Raw genomic sequence first — 17,906 nt, 5'->3', positions numbered from 1 at the left:
GTACAAAATAATGACTGTCTTTTTAAAGGCAGGTAAATGATGACAGTGAATGCATTACCTCCAGCCTTTCTTCTTGATGATGCTCCCCAGAATCACTTCAGCCCTGGAGGGGGAAACAGATAATGTCTTAGGGTACAGTGACCTGGAAATGCAAGAGTCAACCCAAAACACCAGAGCCATCCCTTGTTTGAACTCTCAGAGCCTCCACGTCCCAAAAATAGAAGCTGTTCTCGGCTGGTAGCAGTTTCCGCCGTTCTGCTTGCGCCTGCAGAATCCTGCTCCGGAGCATTCCAGGAGCACCTGCCAAATCCTGACACGCTGGCAGGAGACCACCCTGTGGTCCTGATACTGAGAAACAGTGGAGTCATTTGGCAGTTCGCTGTTTTTAAACTACTGATCTCATCTATAAATGTCCTGCTTGGCCACGTCCAAGGGGAGTCAAAGTTTTCCTTCTATTTGCTATGGTTTCCAATTGTGACTGGAGGACAGTGAGACCTCATGCTGGTTAGATGGACAATATTGACTCCTGGTTGATCGTGCAGGAAAAAACAGTCTGTGTATGGGTTGCGACGGACCAGACCCAGGGTTGCAGATGCAGTGGCCCACATAGAGAATGTCCTGGGTTCCAGTGACAAGCATTGCCATAGAAGCAGGACATAAGGAGGTGTAGAGAAGTGTCCTTCCTGCACTAAGGCTCTGTCACGGAGAGGTAGAGCGAAGACGTCACCACTGTCTTCTCCCCATCTTCCTAGCCCAGCTCGCACCCAAGCTTGAGGAAACTAAAACTTTCTTCTAGATCCCTCCCAGTAAGACTGACTTGTGAGAAGCAGCTGTGCTCTCAGAGCCTTTGTGAATGGGGATATCAATGAAACGAACACTTTATCTATTAGGGTCCTATAGATGGGAGTCATTGCTAATCATTATTTGTCTTGACTGAGGGTTCTGTCTTTATTGGAGCATTTTTAGGAGCCTGGCAATAAGCCACGATGCAGTTTGCTATGGAGGACACCCTGAACAGACAGGCACTGAATGTGCCACAGTGTTCTTTGCTTCCTCCCCTTCTGTCTCTCTGATAGTTGCCTTTTGCAACCTTGCTTTTCACAGTGGGAACCTATTCAGTTACACACTGACAATCAATCAGTAATTAACCAGGTCTTTCTTCACAGTGGGATACAAACAGAGGTCTAACAGACTTGTTCACCACTCCCCTCTTTTTCAGCCTTGGCCTCATTTAGTATTGAGCAGGATTCAACAAAAGAAAAAAACTGAGAAAGGGTGTGATGTTGAAAGGAGCAAGGCCTCATCAATTTTATTTTCTCTCCTTGGACTCAACAGAAAACATCAGGGGTGTGGGCTCTGGACCTCCTTGACAGTCGTTAAACGGAGACCTGCCCTTGACAGGGAGGAAACACATGCAAGGAAAATGCACTTCTGCCAGGCAGTGCTGAACCTGACTCAGCACGTCCAGCATTTTCATTGCAATTCTCACCTGGAGGGGGTGGGGGCACCAGGCCTACAGGTGATCCTGTACCTCAGCCCTGTTTGCAAATGGCAGAGCTGCTCAAGCTGCTGTCTGGCTATTTAGTTCCTTTCAGCTCTTGCAGCTGTGTCCATGTTCACAGCAGGAGGCCAAGGTATTCCCCTTCTGTTCTAAAATGTGCTTGTCATGCTGGAACCTGGAGGACATGGACCTTGAGGCATGCCTGAGGTCAGGTCATGTCATCCGTGTGCTCTGATTTAGTAAGAGCTCTGTCCAAGCACCCAACCTGCTCGTGGATCCCTGGGAAGGTTATAGCGAGGTATACTTCTCCAGCAAAATAAGTGAGGCCTCTTTGCAGCCTCCTTCTCTGTCCCCTGACTGGGGTCTGAAATGCCCTTTGTAAAGGATATTGGATTTCGTGGCATCTTTGGGGATCCCTCCTTTAATCTCTGATCTACCTGTAATGCTACAGGGAGGGACAAGCCTGCACACAGGAAAATCATTTCCTGCTTGCCTGCAGAGAGGGCAGCCCAGTTTCCCTCAGGGGTTGAGAAACTGTGAGATGTGGTTATGAAATAACAAGACTAGCCTTTGAACAACCACGCTAGAATCTGTTCATTTATTTGCTCACTCATATATTGAACTAACATTTATTGATCTCTACTGCCACCGCTCTGGTCCCAGCCACCTCTGCCCCTCACGTAGACCACGGCAATTGCTCCAGTCCATCCTTCCTACAGTGACCAGCGGTGGGAAGGTTTGGGTGGACAGAGGGGGCCGGAGATGGTCCGTATCCCCAAGCCCTGGTGATGGTGGTGGAAGGAGGGAGAAAAGCAATGCCATTGACATGTGTGACAATGACAGACCCTTCTTGCCAGCATGTCAGTGATGGTTTGGGCAGAGTCCCTTGGCTCTGAGAACACCACCTGAGGGACACAAGCAGGTATTGACTTACTTTCCAGCGGCATAGACCTCGGCAGTATCAAAGAGATTAACTCCACTTTCATAGGCAATTGTCATCAGCCGCTCGGCAACCTGCAAGAGGATGCAAAGGTCAGTCAGAAAAGCCAAATGCTTTCCAAATCTGGGAAGCAACTTTGAGTCCTTTAGTGGTCTTTAAGAACACTGAAATGTCACTAACCACTCCTTGCTTTTCTCAGTTGTAGCGAAGAAAGAAAACAAGAAGTTTCAGCCAGCACATACAGGGTAAATGCATCCTTCCCCTCAGACACAGACCAGGCACTAAGGGATTTCCTCGAAGTGCTGGGATAAGGCAGCCCCTCAGGAGCACAGTGAGGTGGGTAGATTGTTTCTCACTCTGCTTGGAAGACCTGGCTTGACAACATTCTCTTTGACACCATGATCTCTCTGACAGAGAGGATCATTTGTATTGCAACCAACTCCATTTCTTTCCTTTCTCCAAGCCAATAGGTTGCAGCACCAGGGTGACTCATGACTTAAAAAGTCCGTGCCTTTTTTCCTCATGGCTCAGCAGACTGTTCTGGGAACCAAAGGTGAGACAAAATAGTGACTGCATGTCTCAGCAAATCCGGACCAATCACAGAGCGGCCAGCCAGCTGAATCCACCCGCACACAGAGGAGGGGGTGAGGCCCAGGGGCCTAGCTCCTCACTGTCAGCCTGAAACAGGTCTCCTGGCTCCTGTCCCTTCCCTTATGCTGCTGATTGCAAATGGGAGGTGTGGCGAGAATACAGGGATAACTACAGGGGAATAGCAATAAAGAGCAGTGGAGGGGGCCATGTTTTCATTTAGACTTATTAGTCAACTGAGAAACTGCACGCCTCATAAATAATTAAAATTGATTTTTCCGTTGATGTTTTTGATGGTGAGCTAAAGTTGCTTCATCAACATTTCTAAGATAAACTATTTTCCTGTCTTTCAAGTTGGCCTTGTTAGGCTAGCAAAATGGGATCCCTGCAAACCCTTTAGAAAAATAGCAGCAAATGTGCTATCACTTTTAAAAGCGATTACTGCTTTTAATTTTGTACCATTGTGACATTTACTCTAAATAAAGATTAAAAGTTAAGACAAATATGGTTTTTTCCAAAGTAACTGTTCTGTATTTAAGAAATTATTGTCCTTGCATTATAATATTGTCCTTTGGCTGTATCATATGGTATACTGGGGGACTATTACTGGGAAACGTACATAATAAATCTTATGCAGAGAGAAACTTTAAGATAAGATGGAGACTCCAAGATGGAGGTTAGACTGAATGATTGCTGAGATGTTGCCCAACCAACCGCAGCATTTGATGACCCCAGCGTGGAATAATGAAATCACCGAACTAAGTCAGAACACCGACTTCCGGTCTTGAGGGAACCACTTGCTGGATGAAGAAACATGAGCAAGTCATTTGAACTCTCTGCATTTCAGTGTCTTCATCTGAAGAATGAGGGTGGTTCTGTTCAGGTCCCCATGGAGCCCAGAGGCCCAGAGGAAGCTCATCCCCCATCTCCCTGGACTTATTATTCTAACTGAGGCCTAGAATTTCTATGGCTCTCTTCGTACCGGAGATTGAAGTTCATGCAGAGAGGAACAGAGGGCCAATCACTGGGAAATGGAGTGGGGGCCACTGATCGAGTCAACCCTGAAGCTTGCTCTAGGTCTATACTTCTAGTGTGTGAATTAAATTTTTTTTTCCTTTATTGGTTAAGCCCTTTTGAGTTGAATTTTTTGTTACCTGCAATTAAAGGAAGCCTAACTACCTTACAGATGAGAAAATGTAAGTAAGACTCTGAAAACTAGGTGCTATAAGATGATAACACACTCTTACCATTACTTAAAAGTATTAATCATATGAATAACATCTAGTTTGGCTTTATAATGAAACCAAATCTTCTTTGGGAGGCACTTCAGAGTGTTATCTAGTTTCATGTTTGAATCCTTTTGATAATATCCCTGTCAAGTGGCTATTCAATGTATGGTCAAACTCTCCTGGTTAGCGGGGACATCATCACTTTCAGGAGTGACACTACCTCATCCAGCACCTTATAGTGTGGTCATACCAGAATCCCATGTTTTTATTTGCTTTGTACTGAGCTCACCTGAAGCCAGAGAGGCAGTGGGAAAATCTGTGGAGGTGAACTTGTTGCTGTTGGTTTGCATGTTTGCCATGTGGAAATATTTGAGCTTGAGCACCACAGCCACTGGTGTGGCTGGTCTACCTGTGCCCCGCTTCCTTCTCCTTGTGGCATTCTCTCTGCAGGGACATGGAGGGAAGCCACAGCTGTTTCTGGAAGGACAGTAGTTATTTGTCTGATCTGCATCTGAGGTGAGGCCTGCTCCAGACACTCATGACAACTTTATAGTGCAGTTTTCAGAGCCATAATTTTGAGATGATTCATTTCAGAGGTCAGCCCTGCCCACTCTGACCTGGGGTAAAGCTGGACTCACTGCAGCAGGGTGGCTGGCACTGTAAAGGGCGGAGCAAGAAAGATGGGAAATTGATGCACTTAGAGTTGGCCCCTCTGCTCCAAAAGGGAAGATATTTTTGTCTTTTCCCTTCCAAACACCATACCAGGCAGTAGGTTATGCACAGGCTGGGTACAGTGGATTATTAACATTAGACCTCCTTCCCTACCTGTCACCTATTTTGTATGTAAGTCTGTGGTCATTGCTCTGCTATCTGTGGACTTGCCTCTGTGCCTGCTCCACATGCCCTTACCTGATGCCAGTCAGAGGGCCCTGCAGTGAACCCTGTGATGGGCGCCCAGATCCTCCCTCAGAACTGAAGGACTTATTCCCGTAGCTGCTAGGAATCCTGGCCTTCAAGCTATCAGCTCTGTCTGGACATTGCATTTGGCTAAAGAGAGTTGCCTAGCCCAATGTCAGACCTTCTTCCCAGGACAGCCTCTATTTAATGACTGGTCGTACAAGGGATATAAATGCTCAGTCCTTTTGTCCCAACTTGGGGCAATTCTGCATGGCCGTCTCAGCTTCGGAGCTCACCATGGGGTCACCTGAGGTCATTGCTAAGCCTGCATCATGGCTCAGTTTCACTGCCCAATTCTGCTTCCTTGCCTGCCATGTGTTGATTCTGAGATCACTTCCTCATACTGCTCTGCATGCTAATCTCCATCTCAGAATCTGCTTCTCAGGGAATCCCCCATGAGACAAGCTCTCTATGGTGACCTATGCCCAGTATTGGGAACGGACATTCAGACTGGTAAGAATATGCAGGTAAGTCTTTTCTTCCTGGATCTATTAAATAATGCTGGTGACGTTGGAAGCTATAGAAAAGACCCCCAGGCCCCCCATGTTTCTAGTTAGGAATGATAGTAAGAACTGCCTTTACAAAGGGCTTGTTCTGGGCCAAGCACCAGCTCAGCACTTCATAGGCATCATGTCATTAATCTCAACCATGGTCCCACTGAGTCGGGGCCACCATCCGCATTTCACTGATACGGCAACTGTTAGTAGCTGTAAGCATTAGTAACTGCAGTTAGTCAGCGGCAGAGTGGGCTGGACCCCACTGAGTGTACCCCCTCAGACATACCACCCCCAACCCCCAGTGGTGCTGCGGGCAGGCCAGGAAGGATTGGAGGGTCTACAGGGCATTGCCAGCTCAGCTCACTGATGCCATGAAGCTACTCCTTTTATTAACATTTTATTTTTTATTACAGTTTACGTTCAGTATTATTTTAGGTTAGTTTCAGGTGTACAGCATAGTGGTCAGCCAATTATATATTTTACAAAGTGTTCCCCCCAATATTTCCAGTACCCTCCTGGCACCCTACATAGTTATTACAATATTATTGACTATATTCCCTGTGCTTTACACGCCTGTGACTATTTTGTAACTACTAATTTGTACTTAATTCCTTCACCTTTTTCACCCAGTTCCCTAACCCCTCTCCCCTTTGGCAACCATAATTCTTTTCTCTGTATTTATAAGTCTCTTTCAATTTGTTTGTTTTTTTAAAATTTGGTTCTATCATATGGTATTTGTCTTTCTCTGACTGACTTCATATAATATCCTCTATAAGGGGTGTCCAATCTTTTGGCGTCTCTGGGCAACACTGGAAGAAGAAGAGTTCTCTTGGGGCACACATAAATACACAAACACTAATGAAAACTGATGAGCAAAAAAAAGGTTTTAAGTAAATTTTGTGCCGGCTGCGGGTTGGATCCCCTGCATCTGGGTGTATTGTATCCATGCTGTCACAAATAGTAAGATTTCACATGGAAGTATTCCTTAAATCAATGATATCACCTTGATAAGCACTGTTTTGAATGTGTAAACAAACACTTAAAGGAATTTCATTGTAAATATAACTTTTACAGCTCCCATTTTTTGAGTGTCTGCTACCTATTAGTCAAAGGGCTGTACAGATGTCTGACAGGTATAACATGGTTAATTCTTCCCACACACCTTGAAGGCCCGCACTATCATCCCATTTTACAGAGGAGAAACTGAGACTCGGAGTGGTTGGATAAACTTGTCCAAGCTGTGGTGACCACTGGCCCTGGTTTGCCCAGGACTGAGTGGTCCCATGCTAAAGTGAGAAAGTCCATGCAAACAGGGACCAGGATGGTCATTCTAGGTAGAGCTAAAACAACAGTAGCAATAAAATCTTTCCACAAAGAGACTAATATTCATCCAAACTGGTTCCTTCCTTATCAACTGACTGGCACATAGAATACATCGACAGTCTCAGGGATTCATAATCCAAATGTAAAAAACATGAGAAGATAAAATTGAAAATAATCTTTGAGTCAATCTTAACCATTTCCCATAATTAAAATGTTATCCTTGTTAAATGCCAGAATCTCAGGAAGAATACTTCTACTATATCACGCTCTCTGCGTGTTCTTTGATCAGCAGCCATAATGGAAGACAAAAGTAACTTACCTCATCTGAAATTTGACCTCCAAATGTCACCCATGTTCCTGGAAAAGATGAAATATTTGCATATTATTTATAATCATTTTTCTAATATGTGTAGAATGAGAGGAAACACTGTTTCTTACAACAAGAATATTTCATAGATTGTGTCTGAAAGTAGCTGGTTGGGGGGTATTTGAGGGCTGAAGTCCAGCCCATCCTCCTCTCACTAAGCCACCCAGCAGGGGTCTGCAGGCCCCCGGAGGAAAGGATTCCCTTTCTGCACCCACAGGCACCACATAAGAGCAGCTCAGTCTTGTACAGTCTTTCTCTTCTGCTGGAGGGCCATGAACACTAGTGTGCAAGATGGCAGTGTTACCACGCCTACTCTGGCCACACACCCATTCTTGCTCTCACTTAGCTAAGGAGCCACCAGTTCTGAAAGAGAATGTAAGATCTTGGGTTAGGGTTCTTTCCTTCTTTGTCTCCAACAATTGAGACAAAGAAGGATTCCCTCTTACCTTTAAAAAGGAACCCTTTCAGATGTGTCTCCAGTCCCCACTTCCAAGCCCCAAGAAAGGACACTTAACCACCTTCTCTGTTGTGACCTGCTACTCCAGAATGGAAGTCTCCATTGGTTTGGGGCCTGGAGTGGGGGCAGTAGCTGGAGTGAGGATTGGGAAGGTAAGGAAAAGAGGCATAACCAACAGCTAGGTTTGTCTTTATGAAGCAGGTGGGAAGCAGACATTGTATGGGCTCTGCCATTTTAGTTTATTGTCACTTCATTCATTTCTTCCCTCCTTGATCCATTTTTTTTTTTTTGCCACCTAATTACATGCCAGGGAAACGCATTTCACCCAGGTGGGAGGGACAATGAGGTGATTGATCCACTTTCTCCCACTGAGGCAAACACAATGCAGTAAAGGAGGGAGCATGCTACCTAGAGTGCAGGGATGTGGCACTCAAGAAAAACCTCCTAGAAGAAGTGACACTTTGGTTGAATCGCAAAGGAGGTAACTGAACAAAGGAGAAAGGGACAGGCACTCAGCTATAGGTATGAGCACAGGCAAGGCAAGGAGGTAGAAAACTGTAGAGTGTGCTGATGAGCCATTGGGCCGAGGGAGCAAACGTCATACAGAGAGAGAGGGGTGGCAGGAGGCGGAGCAGCCTGGGCACAGTTCACATTTGTGGGCAAAGAAACACTGTGGGAACCTTTTCATTTCATAACAATGGTCATAGCTACCATTTATGGAACACCTTCCAAATGCCAACAGTATCGTAAAAGCATTCATACTCTAATCATTTTGATGAACTTAACAAGACAATTTTACTATTCCTATTTCTAAATGAGAACTCTAAGATCAACCAACCAATCAACGGAATACCCAGCACTCCCCACACTCCAAGGAGGATGTCCTTTTTATTGTATCTCACTGCCTCTAGAATATTCCTGGATCAGTTATGGCAATAGAATTTCATACTCCATAGAATGCTGATGGCACCTTTTCTCTTCTTAGTTCCCTGAGATTAAAACAAAGGTAAGCCGACTATTATCCTATTCATTGACTATTGATTAATTGATTAATTGGCCATTATACTCTATATCCCCAGGGGCTACAGATGGGCAACCCAAAGGCCACGCTCACTTGCAGAGTAGCACAATGGCGACTTGTTCACTAGTTTAATATATTTTGAATAAGTTACCAACATTTAAATAATTGGAAGATTTTTATTTCAAATGTCTGGCTCCCAGTTTCTTTTAACAACAGATAGCTGGTGTCCCCAAAAGGCAGACACCCCTGAACCTGAGGGCGAATGTCCTCTGTGGAAGGTCCACGCCCTCCAGAGTCAGTCAAAGTCTGCCCGCCTTCCTTTGTATTTTCAATGCGAACACAGTTGTTATTTTCTACCACGTTTATCGTTATTTTTATTGTAAAATTAAAAGAAAAATGAACTTGTGCATCTCCTAAAAACCACACACACAGTTGAGAATTTCAAGAAAAAAATAGGAGTGTACTTTTGGGGGGGTGGATGTGAAGAACATAAAAACAAAGACTATTTGCACAGAAAAATTACAACTTAAGTTACCATGACTGGTATACAGAAAAGATGGGCGTTGAGAAACTTAATGAACTGGAGAAATGGCAGCATTTGTATTTGAATGGGAGCAAAATAAGTGATTTGCTGTGAAATGCAGTTCTCTATTAGGTGAAAAAATTGCAGGGACATCAAAACCATTTTACAGACAATGCTTTTATAAGAGTCTCTTTTGAATGCAGCAGAAATGATGATGTGTCCAGGGAATAAACAAGCATTTGCAGATTTTAGTATAATCAGAAACATTCTAGCTCAGCATGTTAAAAATATGGTTGAAAACTTTGAGGACAAGTTAAATTATTGGTGGCATTTTCTATTGCAGAAAATGAGAACACAGATATAAATAATAGCACACTGTTTGCTATGTTTATTTGTGATGTTTTGAAATTTTCAGGCAGGGCAAAGGACTTTTGAACAAGAAATCCTACAAGGCAAAACCTTAGGAAATGGCCCACTTTGTGATGAGAAAGGTCCCAGACCAGCGAGTGTGGAATGCACTGGTCCGAGTTACGTGTTAACTGCAGACGAGGCTCTCACAAAGGCTGGGGCTGACGTGGGACCTGTCACCCATCAGATTCCTAGGTGGCAGTATTTTGTAGGGGCACTAAACAATGACATCTGTAAGTTCATTGATTTTCTCATTCATCAGGAGTTGCTTTGGGCTAAAAAGTTAAAACGAGATAAGCCATGAGTTCAGTAATTAATACCCTGAATCAGCCATTCTTCTGTATCTTGGAGCAGCATTAGGTCAGTGTCTGCTTGATGAATACGCTGGCTTACTCATACTGAGATGACAGAGATTTTTTTAAAACGCCTTCTGTCATCAAAGGGAGTAGTCCTATCTCCCCTTAGCAGCAGAGACTGGCTGGAAGTTCCCGGTTTCCTGCTGATGTTACAACTCGTCTACACCTTCTGGATATTTTTCTATGGGGGCATTCACAAGGATTTGCGTAAATATCTCTCATTTGTTTCTCTCTGTCCTGACAAAATGGGGTCTTTGGGAAATACAGTTGTTAAAGAATAATTCAATCCACTTTCCTATCTTACAGTTTCCAGAAATGAAATTGATAGCCTGAAATTTATTCTTTGAAACTGGGCCATTGAATATGGGATATCAAACTTTATAAAAATAAAACAACTCTATTTGGTTCAGTTTTCTTAATTTTTTAAAGATTTTTGATTCAGAGATCCCACTGCTGGGACTATACCCTTAGAATCCTGAATCACCAATTCAAAAAAACCTATGCACCCCAATGGTCATAGCAGCATTATTTACAATAGCCAAGTGCTAGAAACAGCCTAAGTGTCCATCAGTAAATGAGCGGATCAAAAAACTGTGGTGCATTTACACAGTGGAACACTACACAGCAGAAAGAAAGAAGGAGCTCCGACCCTTCATGACAGCATGGATGGAACTGGAGAGCATTATGCTAAGTGAAATAAGCCAGGAGGTGAAAGACAAATACCATATGATCTCACCTATAAGTGGAACCTCATCAACAAAACAAACACATGAGTAAAATAGAACCAGAGGCTTGAAATAAAGAACAAACTCACAGTAACCAGAGGTGAGTGGGGAGGGGGAAAACGGGAGAACGAAGGGGAAGGGGCAAGCACAGGAACGGGAACAGAGGACTCACAGGCATGGACAATGGGGAGGATTGACTGTGGGGGTTGGGGGGATGGGATAGGGGTGAACAATGGGGAAAATGTGGGACAACAGTAACTGAACAATAATAAATGTAAAAAAAAATCTTATGGCTTAAAATCTTATCTCTTAAGTGAATAAAAAAAGGAAGCAACATATTACTAATTGAGAAGGTTTGATTGATGTAAAATTTTTTCTTAAATAGGCAAAAAGCATTAGTTCAAAATCAATCTTGACTGCATTAAGCATTTACAGATTAATGGGGTTTTGGAAATATATTTCCCAAAGAATTGTCATTCTGATTAAGTGTAATGAATGTATTAAAGCAGCCTGCCAAATTGAATATGAAATTCAAACTAAATGCAACATTATATTTATAAACAACTATTAGCTCTAAAATATAATAAAGCCAATTACTGTGAGGAAAAAAAGTTTATTTATTTTTAGAGAAAGAAGAAGGGAGGGAGAAAAACATTGATGCGAGAGAGAAACATTGGTTGATTGCCCCTTGCAGGTGTCCAAACTGGGGACAGAGCCCACAACCCAGGCATGTGCCCTGACTGGGAGTTGAACCGGCAACCTTTCACTTTGCAGGACAACACCCTGCAGGGCTCTTACTTAAGTTTTGATAGCACAGGCGAAGGGCGATGACTTGAAGCACTTAAACTGTAGTGCAAGGTGGCAGTGGAGGCTAAGCGCGACAGCACTGAAAGCCGGCACTGTACGCAGATCTTGGAGGAGACCGCCCTCCTTACAGGGCCATTTACAACAATTCTATCCATACTGGGAAGAGCTTATTTTTATAAACATGGACCTGAAAAGTGAATCTGAATGAAACTGCCTACCAACCCCAGTTTAAGTCTTTACAGCTGGATACCACACATCACAGTGAAAAACTACAGGGCCTGCCTGACATTTTGGTACAGAATAAAAGACATCAGGTTTTTGATTCCAAATAAAAGCAGTAATAAATTGTGAAAAAAACAGTAACAGTAAATGTTTTCTTTTTCAGTATTTAAAAAAATTAGGGTAAAATAGAATGTAGATAGCATATATATTTATGGGTGCATTAAGATATGTGCATGATAACATTTCTGGGACTTCGTTACACTTAGGCTCAGCTTACTTTGTTGAGACTGGCAACCTACCTGGCCCTTTAGACACTTCCTACTCATCTGTTTTATAGTCATTTGTTTTTCAACTTTGTATTTTAGGGGTAAACTGTCTGAGGGTTAGTTCGATTTCATTCATCTTCTTATCTCCACAGCCCTACAACAGAAGTGAGTCCTTAGTAGACAGTCAATAATTGGTTGAATCAAATTGCCTTTTGTTCTGTCATTAATCTACAAAATACTGGGTATATTTCTGAGCAAACCAACATATTTTGATTTCAAGAAACACGAGTAATGCTCATCAACAGTCCTAGTCCCGAAGTGATTAACATGTTTGTCTGGGTCCTTGGGTCTGCCCCCTGGAGAAGGGGTGGGGGGTCTTCTCCCTGCCTTCTCCTGTCCCTCAGGGCAGGGGGCTGTGTGTGGCACATTGTAGGTAGGGTCCACCCAGCCACCCCCTGAGAAAGAGTGGCCACTTACGAATAAGTCATATTCCCTCCTGATGGACAGGGATAGAGCGGAAACCTCCCAGACGGGGGACCTCCGCCCGCATGAGGTTACCCTCTACTGCCTACCTCCACAAGATCTAAGGTGGTTTATTAGTTAATATGATTGTTGGAAATACTCTGTGACTGTTTTCTTAATCATTGTTTTGCCTCTAATGAGAACACGCCTTCCTGAGACTTATGATTATTTCACTGTGAAATCTCAAATTGTTGGGATGCTATTTAGAAGGTAATTTCACTAAACTGACATTTGTTATACCTAACCTTTTAAAAGCAGAGGGAGTATCAAAAGAACTTTGAATTGCTATTTTATCTTCTGATGAGACTCCTTCATGCACGAAGGAATATATGCTTTGAAAACTCTGTTTGGGTCCCTTGGCACATAGCACCCACAGCATAGAAAAATGATTGGCAAAATGGAAACAGAAAAAGAAAATTGCCTTTACACACACACACACCCACACACACACCTATCTTGGTTACTTAGTTACTTTGCTGGTGGTTTACTTCTTGTCATTCATTCAAGAATCATTTAAATGAGCTCCTTGCGGTTTAGACATTTAGATATAATAATGTTCGTTCACAGAGGCTACCTCCCTGGCCATGTAACATCTTACATCGCCACAGTGCAGGTATCAAGCCAGGAAACTATTGTACGGTATTAGTAACTGAACTACAGATCTTTGTTGAGTTTCACTGTCCTCTTTTCTGTTCCAGGATTCTATGCAGGACCCAGAGCCATGTTTAGCATGCATGTCTCCTTAGCCTCCTCTGATCTGTGATAGTTCCTCGGTCTTACCGGGTCTTTTGCAACCTTGACACTTTTGAAAAGTACTGGTCAAGTGCTTAGTAGAATGTCTCTCAATCTGGGTTGGAATCCATTTAAAATTATAGATTTGGTGATGTCTTTTTCTCTATTGCATTTTGACCTGCTATAGTTTGGATGAATTTTTTATAACTATCAAGAAGGAAATATACAAATGCCATTGTAATATTTATTATACTGCAACTAACTTTCATTCAACAAGTATTTGAGTCTCCCCTGTGACAGGCATTGTATTTAAATTACTATGATACAACAGGGAGAAAGCCTGGTGATTATTTTTCCTTCCATGGAGCAGAATTATAGGGAGAGACAAAAATAAGGAAAATAAGTTAAATACATAGTCTTTGTTTTAAGAATATTAACTTCATAAATAAATATAAATATAATATAAATGTAAATAAAATATAAAATGCACCATGTTTATTGATAAGTGTTAAAGAGAGTCATTTTTATGAGACCAGGGTATAAGAAAGGTCAGGGGGTGGGTGCTGAGATTTTAGATAGGGTGGCCAGATAAGGTTACAAAGAAAGAAGCTTTTGAGAAAAGACCCAATGAAAGTGAAGGAGGGTGCCATGCAGCCATCTTGCAGAAGAGCGTTCCAGGGTGTGTGTGGGGAACATGTGTGGGGAGGAGGGGTGTGCTTGCCTAGAATGCTCAAGATCAGTGAGAAGGCCATTGCAGCTAGAGGAGAGAAGGTGAGGAGGTCCCTCCATAAGGAACAGATCCTGCGGGGCCATGTTAATTCATGGAAGGAACTTGCAGAGATGAATGAAGAGTTCTGCATAGAAAGTAAAGCCATCTGACACCCCTCGAATAGTGCTATGTGCTGTGTGCAGTGTTGAGAGCACATCTCCAAGGCTGAGGCTGAAGCATGAGCAGCAGTTAGGAGGCTGTTGTGATAAACCATGTGACAGTACTTTGGTCCAAGGAGGTGGGAGTGAGGATCGTGAGAAGTGCTTGAATTTTTGATTAAAAGAATGCAGAGTGTGACAGGTGAGACTTCAAGAGCAAGCAAGCATCAGGCTCAGAGCAAGAGGGAGAAGAGAGAACCAATTCAACACATTTCACTATGGATTTAATTATTTTAAGTGTTGTAAGTAGAGCGCATGTCGATTCCAGGTTAATGTAGTCAAGGTGGACCCCATGCTGGTGAGCTAGTATTTAATCTAGAGGGGTTTAGCTTAAAGTTATTTATTAAAATCTGCTATATCCCTGGTAAATTTAAGGTTTGAGATTCAAATCCCAGATCTCACTGGACTTCGACAATACACTGGGCAAAGTTAACGTGTTTACTATCTCATTTGAATGCAATTATTCCTAGAGAGAGGTGAAGCTTGAGGTGGAAGCAGCCCACCAAATCTTCAGGAGAGCAAGAAACACAGTGTGAGCCCAGGACCAGTACTGACTTGGAGGAGGGGCACCAGACTGTTGGCCACCCCCTGAGATCAGGGTCAGGGCATTACCCTGTGTGTACTTTCTCCTCTGAGCTTTGGGCTGAGTCTTCTGAGACTGTAACCCTTCCCATGTACTTACATTCATATCCTACTCACTCTTCAGGACCCAGAACCTCAGCTTCACTGTCTTAACACTTCCCCTGGTGAGTCAACTTGAGTATTTTAGATTTCTGTTCCACTAACCCTGTGACCCTGAGAAAGTTGTGATTTCTAGTTTCCTTAATTTCTAGTTTCCATATGCAGAAAATTAGGGACCTTAATCCCTGACTGGCGTGGCTCATTGGTTGGACATCATCCTGCATAGTAAAGGTCACTGCTTTGATCCCCGGTCAGGGCGTGTGCCTGGGTTATGGGTTCAGTTCCCGGTCAGGGTGTGTACGAGAGGCAGAAGATTGATGTTTCTCCCTCACATCAGTGGTTTCCTCCCTGCCTTCCTCTCTCTCTCTAAAAATAAAAAAATCTTAAAAAAAATTAGGGACCTTAAGCTCCCTTTATCTCTATAATTTCATGATTCCGTGGTTGGACTTTGAAGGGAGGGGTGGTTTCATTTTCTCTCCTGCTACTACCTCGAACAAGCCACTGTTACCACACTGACCACACTGCAGCGTCACTACCACATTTATTTTTGCAAATGACTTCCCCTTCAGACTGTAACTGTCCTGAGGGCAGGGATCGAGTTCAGTCTTTTTGATTCAAGCCACTGAAGTGGAGCCTGCACACAGCAGGTGCTTAATAATCATTTGTGGAATCAGGAAGCAAACATTCTACACCACCGGCATTCTAGCTCTGGTAAGAAAGCGTCTCTGACCTGAGAGCATGTGCAGCTGGTTGGCGGTTTCCCCGCACTCACCATCTTGGACAAGTGCTTTTCAACTCTGGCTGTGCATTTGAATATCCTGGGGAGCTTTCAGTAGTTCTGCTGACCTGGTTCCTCACCAGACCAGGTCAATCAGGATCTCTGGGAATAGGAATCTGGCGTCAGAATTTTAAAAATATCCTCAGAGAATTCTACTTGCAGCCAGGGCTGAGCACCACAGTTCCAGATTCTTCCCATACTCATATTTCAATATCTCACCCTTTTCTTTATACCCTGACTTACCTTTCTCAGTCTTTTACTGCCGTCCCCACTTTTCAGAGGTTAAGTGACTTGCCCAAAGTTCAAGTATCTAGTAAGCAGTGGGGTTGGAGCTGGGATTTACATCTAAGCAAACTTATTTCAGAGTCCTTCCTACCCCTGACCAACTTTCCAGTCTTAATGACGGGATGGTGTGGAGCCAGGGCTGTTCTTTCAATAAGATACATAAGTTACACAGGTACCTTAATGTTCATATTGATGCAGGATCCAAATCAAGCACAGAAAGCAAGTAGCAAGAAGTCTGCCTCAGATGATGGGGCAGAGGTGTACAGAAAAGTAACAGAAGTGAAGAATTGGCATCTTGCCCTTGGCACTCTCTGCCAGTTGAAGAACAGGAAATAGATCCATCGTCCTGCTGGGGAGGCAGTGGAGTGAGTGGTTGAGCAGGTAAGGGAAATCAGGTAGCCCTGGGCTGGAATTCTAACTCCATCACTCACTAGCACAAGGAGGAAGGGTAATAATAATAACTAGTTTACAGGGTTATTAGGAGGATTCATTGAAATTTGGTAGGTGTTTAACAGCGTCTGCCACATGTGAGCATTAATCTCCATTTTTCAGATCAATGGTTCCTGCTCCTCAAGGTGTATGAACGATCTTCTCGGAGCCCCACTCTGAGATTCTGGTCCAGCACATCTGAGGTAGAAGGCAGGATTCTTTATGTTTAACAAGCATCTTAGGTGACTGGGAGACAAAACACTGTTCTGAGCAACCCAGTGTGGTCACGACAGAGAAACTGGATGTGGACCTGTGTCTGGGCACCTGGAACACAGCTCAAGGCTCTATCTTTTACAAACAGCACAGACAAAGCGCTCTTCCTTGGCCTGGTTTGCATCTGTTGATGTTTTCTGCAGAGCCTGGCCCTTATTTTAGAATTCAAGCTGTAGCCTGGTCTTTCATTTTTCGCTTCTAGTGTACTGCTAATGAGCATCTGGCCTGAGCTAACAGATGTGATAACAACGTAGCCTTTTTTTTTTTTTTAACTTTGATTACTTTTTTTTTTTTTTTTTTTGCAAGAACCAATAATACCACTCAAGTTCTGGGGATACGAAGGGGGTGCTTTTACAACTGCAATTTGTAAAAATGTTCGAGATCTCAATGGAGCTAGGCAAGGAAGTCATAAAGGCCATGGGGAATCAAGGTGGGCTCTCAGGCAGGTGAGGTGCAAGCAGTATTCCCATTTACAGGCAACTTTGCACGGTCTGAAGAATTCTACACATTTTAAGATGAGGAAGAGTGGTAGGGAAGTGACTTTCCACAGCTGGTTGGAAGTGGGGTCTCTAGGGCCATGGTCTCCGCCAGCCCCATGCTGCTTTCTGGTAATATGATGCCTACCGCCCTTCCCCACCCCCTTGGACCACATGCTGCTGCCTAGTGTTTGCTCTAAGTGCTTGTAACAATATCTTGCGCTCCTGAATCTTCCCACGTTCTTCCCTCTGCCGAATGCCTCCCCAGCCGAACTTTTCTTCTGATAAGCTTCACATCTATTCCTGTCCCCAAACTGCCCCATCTGTGGGGATCTACTTCCCCCCAGTCCTCTAGGCCACCTCCCTGTTCCAAGAGCCTCCCCGTTCAGCCCGAGAACAGGTTTTAGCTTGTCTTGCCCAGAGACCTCATGCACAGAGCCGTCCTGGGCATGAAGCTCTCAAATCCTTAGGAAACCTGGAGCCAAGGCTAAGAGCTGGGCGATAACGGGATGTGCCTGTCATTGAGGAAATCTGGGGCAGGGTGGACCAGTGCTCGAGGCAGCAGCAGAGGAGAGCTCAGTTTTAGATTAGACAAGGCTGGAGTGGACCTGGCTGC

General features: G+C 43.8%; 1 protein-coding gene across 5 annotated transcripts in view; it reads right to left on the bottom strand.

The window, feature by feature from the left end:
• The window catches only part of KCNAB1 (potassium voltage-gated channel subfamily A regulatory beta subunit 1), a 364,487-nt gene that overhangs the window by 67,059 nt on the left and 279,522 nt on the right, over positions 1 to 17,906 (bottom strand). For all 5 annotated transcript variants that reach the window (XM_071220559.1, XM_071220560.1, XM_071220561.1 and 2 more), the window contains 3 exons: positions 7,355 to 7,392; positions 2,436 to 2,515; positions 59 to 103 (listed from right to left, as the gene is read on the bottom strand). In XM_071220559.1, the coding sequence (XP_071076660.1) occupies positions 59 to 103; positions 2,436 to 2,515; positions 7,355 to 7,392 (163 nt within the window). The remainder of the gene's footprint in view (positions 1 to 58; positions 104 to 2,435; positions 2,516 to 7,354; positions 7,393 to 17,906) is intronic.

Source organism: Desmodus rotundus, chromosome 2 (genome assembly GCF_022682495.2).
Source record: "Desmodus rotundus isolate HL8 chromosome 2, HLdesRot8A.1, whole genome shotgun sequence".
NCBI classification, from domain to species: domain Eukaryota; kingdom Metazoa; phylum Chordata; class Mammalia; order Chiroptera; family Phyllostomidae; genus Desmodus; species Desmodus rotundus.
This window is presented reverse-complemented; position numbering and strand designations above follow the sequence as displayed.